Here is a 12,638-nt window from a genome sequence, read left to right as displayed (position 1 = left end):
ACCTCCAGGGCAGGTAAGTGGGGCGTTAGCGGCCACCAGGCAGGGAAAAATACCGCTGGTTGAACTTAACAAACAGTAACACGTAGCATGCAGCAATTAGTAACAACAACTCGAGGAAAGCTAATTAGATCCGCCTTCCCCAAGCACTCCACTCGCTGCTCTTCGTCTCGGCAACATTGCGACCAGCAACAGGAACTCGAGTCACTGGAGAATCGCGAGATCTCACAATGGTGGAGGTTTCACTACTCGGATTAAAATCCACTCAACTTAAGGCTTGTTAGATCCGGTTGAGGAGTAGGCCATCTACCCTCGCGACCACAGCCCTTCCATCCGGCAGTGCATGCGTGTCGCCAGCAGTCTCGGCGTGTTCCCGCACTGCACTCCTGGCTCCTCCGGAGTCCCCAACTGAACTGCTCACTCACACGATCCGGAAAAACAACGACGTCACCGCAAAGATAGGGCCACAGTTACCACATATCGATAACGCCGCTGCTGCCGCTAGCGGACAGGCAACGCTTGCGAAACCAAGTGGCGCCAGTCAAGACAAGAGTAAGACAAACAACCGCAACCGTGTCAACTAAACGATACAGTCTGGCCTCCAACAGAGGGCGGAAACCTACAAACAGCAACAACGCGAGCCAGAGAACAGCTCACGAAGAGCACCAGTTTCTGAGCGAAGAATGTCTGCAACCCAGATGGGAAGCGAACCCGCGACCTCGCGATTTAGCAGCGGTGCTAAATCACTAGACCACCAACTGAAAAGCACTGGCTGCACGAATTTTTGAAAAAGAGTTACACCGGACTGCTGATGTTTCTCAGAGACGAAAGCAACATCACGTGTGCATCAATTATCGTAACGTACACTGTCTTTCACAGTTTCTGTTATAGGGGTCTCCATGTTGTAGAGGGGTCTGAGTAGATCAAGTTCTGATCAGAATGTTTTAGAGTTAATAAAAACAAATGTGCTTGAGTGATAAATGGATGATTCGTTTTGTTTCCTTTTGAATAATTCCACAGCAGAAGTGGATGAGTTAAACGTCCGAACTGAAACCATAGTAGAACGGAAACGGTACGTTTCCGGACACGGGATACTTTTCAAAATACTATGTACTCACTAACCTCCACAAATTCTAGAAGTTTGTAACGGGAAATTCCGAACATCCTGAACTGGTAAAAATGACTCTTCCACTTCTCTGCCTGTTATTTCTTATGTACATCAGTAGCTCTCGAAAGAAAGTTTCACCCAGTAATGTCAGTTTTCAGAACAAGTGCGAAAAACTCCCTTTATGAATGAATGCGAAATTTGCCTTAGTGTTCAACTAACCGAGGACACCAGGAGGTCCTGAAGAAGATCGCAGCAGTATTGAGGTCGAAACCGCGGCTGTGTAAGAAGAAACCAAAGAGGAACATGACGGGTCAGATTAGATCAGAACGAGTTCTTCTTTATCAATCGGCTTAATTTTCGGCGTCTTTCTGCAACACATCTCGAAGCCTTCGATTCTCTTGTGTACCGGTTTACGCACAGTCCGCGATTCACCTTCGTTCTGTGCTGTACTGCAGACGTACGTTCTCAGCAATTCCTTCCTCGCCTGAAGTCCTACGTCATGTTGAGGTAGACGTATTGCAGCGAGCAGTGGCCCCTCTGACTGAGCTGCTCTCCTCCCGCCGCTCTGCCTCCTCGGAAGCAGAGTTTCTGCGGTTCGTCTGCTGCGCTACCTCTACTTTCGGTGTCGGAACTGTCGGTAATCTCATTTCCGCAGGGGACCCTGGGACAGGTAGTCAGCGGGCGTGGACGGCGCGCCGGCACATTCCGCGGCGCCGACCGCCCGCTGCTGACTGCTGACACGCCACGCCCCCGCAGCTGCAGATGGCCGCCGAAGGTTAATTGCCGGCGCTCCGCCGTTCGTGACCCGCGTCCCCGATGTCCCCCGCCACACAGTAGCCTCGCGGCGTACGAGCAGTCAGCGACACACACACACACACAGACAAACCACGGTTCCTGGCACCGCCCCACAGCAGCTCCGTACACTGTGCAACGCGAGTCACCCTACACAAGTAGGCCGCCAGTGTCTTCTGACCTAACGACAGCCACAGCAACGTAATACCGTCAAGACTGTCACAGTTGGAGCAGAGCCATCTATTGGCGTAACGTCTCTCCACATTATCTGATCGAAAGCATCTGGACACCGCTGGTAGTGCGGAATCGTCCTCTAGATGTCGTGTCAGACAAAAGCAGGCTTGGAGTGTCGTCAGCAGAAGCGGTCACTCCGGGGAAACCGCGACTTGGAACGTACACACCCTTCAGGAATATCTGAATCCTTCTGAAGCTACCGAAGTCCACTGTTGATGTTATTTTGCCAGTCACCTTCCCCTTCGCAGTCCCTTCCCGAAGATCCGAATAGGAATCTTTTGCCGTATGGTGACAATTTTGCAGTTACAGACCACGTGTCTTGTGGATACTCATTCTGTGTCTTTAAGGCAGTGGTTCCCATTGCCTTCTGAATCCTCGTGCCGTTGATTATTGCCGATTCTTCGCCTTTAGGGACACTTCCCCACTCCGAGGGCAACAGTGCGCCCTGAACATCTGGCCGCTCCTCCGCCGGCTGTTGCCTCAACGAGGGTGACTACTTGTGCCGGAAGTCCTCGGCCACCATTGTTTTACTACGGTGTCAGATTCGTGAGCAGCATGTCGTCCGCTCTTGCGCCGTCTAAGAATATCTGCGTGCTTAGTGACACTTTACATGCTGTGTGCATGACTAATAACGCTGAAAAATATGTTAATGTGCAACACGGTCGATGTGCTGCCGTTACAGAACAAAGCCACGCGCCCGACACACACACACACACACACACACACACACACACTCCAAATACGTTTTCCCCTGCTCCTGCGACGCACAAAATCACAGCAAACATTCAGAATTAGCGCTACGATGGACAACACACGCAACACGATGAACAAGTCGGCTGCGACGGTAAATAAACATTTTGCCATGTGCTCTGACATAAGTTTTCCCAAAATTTCGTTCTATATAGGGGAGCTTGCACTACTAGGTGAGATTTAAGTAAAAAAAGGTATATCTAATTACAGTCCACAAAAAATACCTCAGCAGAGATGCGCAATGCGACAAACACAGTAAGCACGGTACTACTCAATATTGCTTTGCAAAACTAAAGCACGAGCTAGCTGAAGTGACACGACGCATTACATGATATGACCACTGCGTGCGCCCGACTTCAGCGTGCAGTAACCACTCACAGACGACACCGTCAGTGTCAGGGGGACGCAGAAAACAGTGCAGCCGTTGGCGTCGTGCTCAGACGGAGAGATTTGTCTTACGTCCAAAAGGCCGCAATGATTCGCTTCGTGGCTAAGTGCGGAAGCGTTTCCGAAGCGGCTAAGCTTGTAAAATGTAAGCAAGCTTGCCACCGGCACGGCGATTGCGTGGCGGGAGGGCAGCCTCTTCGCACGACGACCAACGCCTTGTGTTCCGCTGACACTCGAACGCCGCGTCACCGTTTACGTGGAGACGAGGGCATAGGGTCTGGACCGACGATGCGTGGGGTTGCGTGCTGTAGAGGGATGAAACCAGTTTCCGTTGCGGCGACGCGGTTCTTTCCGTCCCTTTACGATGGACCTGCACCTACCTGTGAACACTGTCTCAGCAAGTCATCAGTAGGAAAGCCGAGTGAAACCTACTGTACTTCGACGTCAACCAGGCTACAATTAAAGTCGCTAATCTACGTTTCGGGAGAAACACGAAATGAAAGTTTGGAAATTTTGTCCTCGATTAATATATTCTGAAACTTAGGTGATCAAATATCAGTGGCAAGCCCGTGCTAGTCTTGACACACTCATAATCCCTTTCACTCACGTTAGCAAGTTTATGGTGTTGCATTTCCCGAAAACATAATAGCTACAAAAATACTGATTGTTTTTGATTGAAAATGCTCGCCAAATATTAAGTCTGTCGGTACCAAATGCGCTCACAGTTTTTAGCCACCGACCTGCTCAATACGCCACGCGGAATTTATGTCTTTTCTCGTCACAAAATTCACTTAAAAATTCCGAAATTTCTACACACACATCGTAATAATTATGCCGTCACTTTCCAACACTTTTGATGCATGAAACACAGCTAGGTGCGGCAACTTGTCACTTCCATCCCAACTACTACTACACACGTCCGAGTCCGCAGATCGTGGTCGTGCGGTAGCGTTCTAGCTTCCCGAGCCCGGATTCCCGGGTTCGATTCCCGGCGGTGTCAGGGATTTTCTCTTCCTCGTGATGACTGGGTGTTGTGTGATGTCCTTAGGTTAGTTAGGTTTAAGAAGTTCTATGTTGCAGCGGACTGATGACCATAGATGTTAAGTCCCGTAGTGCTCAGAGCCATTTGAACCATTTTTTGCACACGTCCGATCTCTTTCATGGCTAGGCTTCGACCATTCTCTAGAATACTCTAGGTCTTCTCTACCAGCAGAGAAAAGCGCGCTAACACTATTGCTTTACCATTGGTCAGTTTACTTAACGGCCAATAGCAAAAGAACATTCTCCCGCGTCAGTCCGCGCTTTTCATCTATAACCAATCGCAAAATAGTAAACCTCTATTTACTAGACTGCGCAACACAGGGCTTAAGTAATCACATTTTTCAGTAATTACTTCCTTGTACATACGCTCTGCACTATACACACACACAGAGTCATAAAAGAGAAAAGTTACACGTGGCAGGAAAAAATCTTGCAACGTCACGGAGAAACAATGACAGTACTCGGCATATTTCCTAGAACAGTCCGTCACTGCAGTTCGCCCAAAGATGTTCCGTATTGACCAACGTCAGTACTCGAAACTTGCCGGCAGACAAAAACTGTGTGTGGCTCCGGGTCTCGAATCTGGAACCTCAGTCGCGCAGCCTATGCGGAGGACTTCCGTGAAGTGTGATGAGTAGGACAGGGGGAGGGGTGGGGGTACAATGTGAACAGCCCGCGAACACTGACGTCGACGCCGCGGACCCAGTCGTGTGTCACGAGGTACCAGCCGAGGCGCCAACCAGGGTTCCATAAAGAGCGTGACATCGCTCCTGTGAACCCAGCTACCGAGGATGAGTCTAAGCAACAGCAATGCTAACTAATTTGATGCAGAGGATATCAAACTGGACCCAAGTAACTCGGTTATGGTATCGGTACCAGCATCTACAGAATTTGAAACACGAACAGCTGCTAGCATGAGTTTCTTAGAAGTAGATACCTTAGGGGTTGCGAAGCAACTCAAATCGCTTGATACGGGCAAGTCTTCAGGTCCAGATTGTATACCGATTAGGTTCCTTTCAGATTACGCTGATACAATAGCTCCCTACTTAGCACTCATATACAACCGCTCGCTCACCGATAGATCTGTACCTACAGACTGGAAAATTGCGCAGGACGCACCAGTGTTTAAGAAGGGTAGTAGGAGTAATCCATCTAACTACAGACTTATATCATTGACGTCGGTTTGCAGTAGGGTTTTGGAGCATATACTGTATTCAAACATTATGAAGCACCTCGAAGGGAACGATCTATTGATACGTAATCAGCATGGTTTCAGAAAACATCGTTCTTGTGCAACGCAGCTAGCTCTTTATTCGCACGAAGTAATGGCCGCTATCGACAGGGGATCTCAAGTTGATTCCGTATTTCTAGATTTCCAGAAAGCTTTTGACACTGCTCCTCACAAGCGACTTCTAATCAAGTTGCGGGCCTATGGGGTATCGTCTCAGTTGTGCGACTGGATTCGTGATTTCCTGTCAGGAAGGTCGCAGTTCGTAGTAATAGACGGCAAATCATCGAGTAAAACTTAAGTGATATCAGCTGTTCCCCAGGGAAGCGTCCTGGGACCTCTGCTGTTCCTGATCTATATAAATGACCTGGGTGACAATCTGAGCAGTTCTCTTAGGTTGTTCGCAGATGATGCTGTAATTTACCGTCTAGTAAGGTCATCCGAAGACCAGTATCAGTTGCAAAGCGATTTAGAAAAGATTTCTGTATGGTGAGGCAGGTGGAAGTTGACACTAAATAACGAAAAGTGTGAGATGATCCACACGAGTTCCAAAAGAAATCCGTTCGAATTCGATTACTCGATAAATAGTACAATTCTCAAGGCTGTCAGTTCAACTAAGTACCTGGGTGTTAGATAATATTGTGGTGAAGGCGAGCCAAAGGTTGCGTTTCATTGGCAGGACACTTAGAAGACGGAACAAGTCCACTAAAGAGACGGCTTACACTACACTCGTTCGTCTTCTGTTAGAATATTGCTGCGCGGTGTGGGATCCTTACCAGGTGGGACTGACGGAGGACATCGAAAGGGTGCAAAAAAGGGCAGCTCGTTTCGTATTATCACGTAATAGGGGAGAGAGTGTGGCAGATATGGTACGCGAGTTGGGATGGAAGTCATTACAGCAGAGACGTTTTTCGTCGCGGCGAGATCTATTTACGAAATTACAGTCACCAACTTTCTCTTCCGATTGCGAAAATATTTTGTTAAGCCCAACCTACATAGGTAGGAATGATCATCAAAATAAAATGAGAGAAATCAGAGCTCGAACAGAAAGGTTTAGGTGTTCGTTTTTCCCGCGCGCTGTTCGGGAGTGGAATGGTAGAGAGATAGTATGATTGTGGTTCGACGAACCCCCTGCCAAGCACTTAAATGTGAATTTAAGAGTCACTACACAGACGGTGAGGCGTAGCGCCGTATAACGATCCTGCCTTGGAGGCGGTTAAGTGGGAGATGTCTCAGAGCTGGACAGTGACAGATGGTGACGCGAGACTGGACGCGCACGTAGTTTATGTATCAGCTGATAGAGGACAGTATTGGATAGGGGGACTGTGATTTTAGTTTCCATTGTGCGCAGTAGAGTGCACTAAGGTAATAGAATGTTTTTCATGAACTGTTCTAGGATTTTCATAAAGTGTTATTAGGTCTTTTTGTGTGTTTAGCAGTATGAATGATGCGTGACTGTGGTTTAAGGTTAATATGAAGATAATTCTTTAACGAGTTATGTAGCAGGATTTAGTGTGGGAACATTTCGAAGAAGTATGGATATGAACAAAGGGGATTTTTGTGGAATAGATTTGTAAAGTAAGTTTATGGTAAAGGGAAAGTTAATTCAGATATAAATAACAATAGTAAATAACTTTATGCATAAACAAAATTTCAGGATATTAGATAATTACGTCGGTAAAAATACGGAAGTTGTTCGTAATTTTAACACCCAGGTACTTAGTTGAACTGACAGCCTTGAGAATTGTACTATTTATCGAGTAATCGAATTCGAACGGATTTCTTTTGGAACTCGTGTGGATCATCTCACACTTTTCGTTATTTAGTGTCAACTTCCACCTGCCTCACCATACAGAAATCTTTTCTAAATCGCTTTGCAACTGATACTGGTCTTCGGATGACCTTACTAGACGGTAAATTACAGCATCATCTGCGAACAACCTAAGAGAACTGCTCAGATTGTCACCCAGGTCATTTATATAGATCAGGAACAGCAGAGGTCCCAGGACGCTTCCCTGGGGAACAGCTGATATCACTTAAGTTTTACTCGATGATTTGCCGTCTATTACTACGAACTGCGACCTTCCTGACAGGAAATCACGAATCCAGTCGCACAACTGAGACGATACCCCATAGGCCCGCAACTTGATTAGAAGTCGCTTGTGAGGAGCAGTGTCAAAAGCTTTCTGGAAATCTAGAAATACGGAATCAACTTGAGATCCCCTGTCGATAGCGGCCATTACTTCGTGCGAATAAAGAGCTAGCTGCGTTGCACAAGAACGATGTTTTCTGAAACCATGCTGATTACGTATCAATAGATCGTTCCCTTCGAGGTGCTTCATAATGTTTGAATACAGTATATGCTCCAAAACCCTACTGCAAACCGACGTCAATGATATAAGTCTGTAGTTAGATGGATTACTCCTACTACCCTTCTTAAACACTGGTGCGTCCTGCGCAATTTTCCAGTCTGTAGGTACAGATCTATCGGTGAGCGAGCGGTTGTATATGAGTGCTAAGTAGGGAGCTATTGTATCAGCGTAATCTGAAAGGAACCTAATCGGTATACAATCTGGACCTGAAGACTTGCCCGTATCAAGCGATTTGAGTTGCTTCGCAACCCCTAAGGTATCTACTTCTAAGAAACTCATGCTAGCAGCTGTTCGTGTTTCAAATTCTGTAGATGCTGGTACCGATACCATAACCGAGTTACTTGGGTCCAGTTTGATATCCTCTGCATCAAATTAGTTAGCATTGCTGTTGCTTAGACTCATCCTCGGTAGCTGGGTTCACAGGAGCGATGTCACGCTCTTTATGGAACCCTGGTTGGCGCCTCGGCTGGTACCTCGTGACACACGACTGGGTCCGCGGCGTCGACGTCAGTGTTCGCGGGCTGTTCACATTGTACCCCCACCCCTCCCCCTGTCCTACTCATCACACTTCACGGAAGTCCTCCGCATAGGCTGCGCGACTGAGGTTCCAGATTCGAGACCCGGAGCCACACACAGTTTTTGTCTGCCGGCAAGTTTCGAGTACTGACGTTGGTCAATACGGAACATCTTTGGGCGAACTGCAGTGACGGACTGTTCTAGGAAATATGCCGAGTACTGTCATTGTTTCTCCGTGACGTTGCAAGATTTTTTCCTGCCACGTGTAACTTTTCTCTTTTATGACTCTGTGTGTGTGTATAGTGCAGAGCGTATGTACAAGGAAGTAATTACTGAAAAATGTGATTACTTAAGCCCTGTGTTGCGCAGTCTAGTAAATAGAGGTGTGTCGTCTGACGTCACAGTGGACAGTTTTTAACATCTCGAAATAGGTCAAAATAAAACCAATAAAATTACACATCGAATTAACCAATAAATTTTGTCTCAATAAATTTTCCAAATTACTTTAATGAAAACCCACTTCCTATTGACGTAGCTAACTCCGAATTCGAAAAATGTTTGACACCCAGAGATGTTACACTGTTCACTCAAATGTTGTTTGTATGACAAGAAAGTAAATTCCAAACGGAATGTAAACTAGCTGACCTAATCACTGATTAACTGTGTAATGACGTTTTTCTGTATCTATAGTCCAACGGTGTGACCGTGGCCCTGCACTATTCTTCCATTTGCCTTGGTACAGTAAACATTTTCTCTCGAAAGTGGATCGCAGCAAACAGCGCCACATCAAAGCTAAATTAAAATGGTAAGCTAAAAATGACAGGTTCTAGGCGCTTCAGTTTCGGACCGTGTGACCGCTACGGTCGCAGGTTCGAATCCTGCCTCGGGCATGGATGTGTGTGATGTCCTTAGGTTAGTTAGGTTTAAGTAGTTCTAAGTTCTAGGGGACTGATGACCACAGATGTTAACTCCCATAGTGCTCAGAGCCATTTTTAAAAATGACATTAAAAAGCGTGTCTACCGCCACATGCAATGCGGACACAAGCAACATAGAATTTCTTGCATGGGAATTATTCCGAGCCCTAAAGTTCCACAAATGATTTCCCTAAAACAAAATTATATCAAATAATTACTTTATAATTTGATTTTCAAGATCATGAGCAGTATAGCCTTTATACAAAAGTGACTAGGTTTAGAAACAATTTTAGCAAGTTGATTATTCAGAATTTCACATTACCCAAAATGATCTCTGTTATTGCACAAAAGTTATATTTGGGGACGAGAACTACCTTCACTAACTGTGAGCGACAGATGAGATATGTTTCAACTAAATTTCGGTACCACAATTAACTTCACATGAGAATGCTAACTACGTGCAAGTATGCAAATCTGCGAATTTACCTTACGTCAATTCTTCCCGAAACTCTTTCAAAATGCATAAATACTCTCATCATTGTCTCACTCAATCAGTTCCAGCAAATCTGGATTCGATATTTAGCACCTCAATTCCAGATAAATAATTTCCAGGCCATTTGGATCAACGTCTGCTGTCCAGCAGACCGCGACTAATAATAAAGCGCCCACGCCAGAGACGGTGTAGCAACACAACCAAAGAACACGGCTCAACATGGCTTGCTCTCAGATGTGTGCGTACCGACACATGAAAGTAGGGAGTCAACAGTTGTCTAATGTACAACGTGACATGCACACCTCACACGTGTTCCGTCCAGAAGACAAAAGGTAGGAAACCTGTCGTTTCCAAAACGAACACATTACTCGGCCGATTTCCCCAGACGCTCGGTGTTGCGCTATCGTTCTTGGCAGTGTTCACCACGGCGAGCAGCTACAAAATTCTTTACATTCTGGAAGCTCATTCGTCGCAGGTGTACAGAGTTTGTGGTTGGCCAGGTACGGCACTGGATTGACCCCGGAGAAGCTTTCTCTCTCTCTCTCTCTCTCTCTCTCTCTCTCCCTCTCCCTCCATCCCTCTCTCTCTGGCTCCTGGAGCCTTCCCACTGTCCTCGCCACACCCGACCTGAGCCTGCTATCACCCCAGGATGCGACTCAACTTTCTCCCGCACTCCGCGGAAAACGCGGCGAAAGTGTCCGCCATTTTTCCTGCTAAAGGCACGCGCCGCCTCTTCCTGGAGGCGGGGCCGCGGGTCTGCCGTAACTGATCGGCCCCTCCTGCCATAACGACACGGCTTCTCCCTCGCGTCACGCCCACACTCAGCCAGAGGTCGTCGACCCCCCGGCCTCCAGAGCTACCGCGGGCTGATGTTTATGCATCGAGCTATATACTCGGGTGACAGCAGCCACGGGCTAGCGACGTACACGTGTACAGAAGGCGGCACCGTCGTGTACACGAGGTGTACAAAATGCAGTGCATTGTTGCAGCTGTCATTTGTACTCAGGCCATTCATGTGAAGAAGTTTCCGACCTCAATACGGCTGCACGACACAAATTTTGAGTGCGGAATACTAGTTGGAGCCAGACGCACTGCAGCATCCCACTTCGGAAATCTTTAGGGAATTCAACATTCCGAGGTCCACAGTTGCAGAGTGTGCAGGCCTCACCTCTCACCGCGGACAGCGCAGTGGCCGGCGGCCTTCGGTTGGCGACGGACAGCACCGGCGTTTCGTAGAGTTGTAAGTGCTGACAGACAAGCAACGCCGAGTGAAATAACTGCAGAAAGCAGTGCGGGACGTAATGTATCCGTCAGGACTGTGGGGCGCAATGTGGCGTCAGTGAGGCGTGGCAGCAGACGACCGAAGCGAGTGCCTCTGGTAACAGCAGGGCACAGTCCGCAACTGCTCTCTTCGGTTCGTCTACAGGAAAACCGTGTCGTGGCCACGTGAGCCCCGATTCCAGTTGGTGAGAGCTGACGGTAGGGTTGGAGCGTGGCGCAGACCCCACGAAGCCGCGGGCCCAAGTTGTCAACAAGGCACTGTCCGAGCTGGTGGTGGCTCCGTAACGCTGTGAGTTGTGTTTGCACGGAATGGACTGCGTTCCGGTTACGGTCGCTTACTTGGAGACCATTTGCAGCCATTCGTGGACTTCGTGTTCTCAAATAACGATGGAATTCTTAGGGATCGCAATGCGCCATGTCATCGGGCCACAATTGTCGACTAATCACAAAGTCCGTGGTAAGTGCCACAACTGCTGTTTTGAGGAAATCGCAAAAAAATTCCAGAAAGCCTCCCTCTTTGATATCCTTATTTTTTTAGCCTAAACAAACGAAGACAGTTAATACACAAACACTTTTAGAGTAAATTTACCGTAAAACATTTAACAACAACGAAAAATAATTGTTGATGGAACAAAACAAGAACAGAGCTATGTGCCAACGTCTTTAACACAAAAACCAGGCTAAGTCTATATATCTGTAAATAAAGTGGTGTGGGAAGGATAATAATAATAATTTTAGTATTATAAAAATCTAGAAACTACTGTTTACAGTTTTCTATAATAACTCTATTATTAAGAAAAGTCAGTTAGGCATACAGAAGTATTGTGTCAGCAAACAAACGAGTTAAAGAACAAAGACAAGTTCAAGCACGTTACTACGTTCTTACAAGTTTTATTTTAAAATAAATGCCTTTTACAAAGTTTAAAAAGTTACATTTTTTTATAAATTACCACTATTTTATAAACAAAATATTACAATGTTACGGTCTGCAAACAGCTGCTGTGTTTACTCAGTCAGATTTTGCAAAAACAGTTTGTTTTTTGTTTGAGATAAGGCATCTTTTTTATGTCCTTCTTCTCAGTTTTCAATCTGGCTGTTAGTTCAAGCTGGGGTAGATCTAGGCCATTTATGATTTCCATCTTCTCACCTTTTTTGAATACATTCGTTTGCGTCCACGTTCCAACTTCACTGATTTTTGTAAACACTTTTCCTTGGTTGGTTTTGGAAACTTGCAGCCAAACGGCCTTGTAAATTTCTAACATTTTTGTGATGAGGTTTTCTTTAGCTACATTGGAGAAGTCATAAAAATGATCATCGTTCATCATGGTGGTTAGAAAAGCAGTTTTGCTATTGGCATTACACAAAACTTTCACAATATCCAAGGGAACTTCACATTTTCCTACTCTTTTTCTTTTTTCAGTTGAGCAAAGTGTCGGTCGCAGGTTAAGTATGAGAGTCCAGAGGCGACATACTTGTGGTGAACTTCGTCAAAGAAATCATTGCAGAGCAAGTATATTCACAGGA

General features: G+C 46.4%; 1 protein-coding gene across 1 annotated transcript in view; it reads left to right on the top strand.

Moving 5' to 3' along the window:
- The first annotated feature begins 10,482 nt into the window (after positions 1–10,482).
- LOC124716886 (UDP-glucuronosyltransferase 2C1-like) overlaps positions 10,483–12,638 on the top strand; it is a 96,777-nt gene continuing 94,621 nt past the window's right edge. The window contains exon 1 of the mRNA XM_047243439.1: positions 10,483–10,587. Within this exon, the coding sequence (XP_047099395.1) occupies positions 10,483–10,587 (105 nt within the window). The remainder of the gene's footprint in view (positions 10,588–12,638) is intronic.

Source organism: Schistocerca piceifrons, chromosome 9, assembly GCF_021461385.2.
Source record: "Schistocerca piceifrons isolate TAMUIC-IGC-003096 chromosome 9, iqSchPice1.1, whole genome shotgun sequence".
Taxonomy (NCBI): Eukaryota; Metazoa; Arthropoda; class Insecta; order Orthoptera; family Acrididae; genus Schistocerca; species Schistocerca piceifrons.
This window is presented reverse-complemented; position numbering and strand designations above follow the sequence as displayed.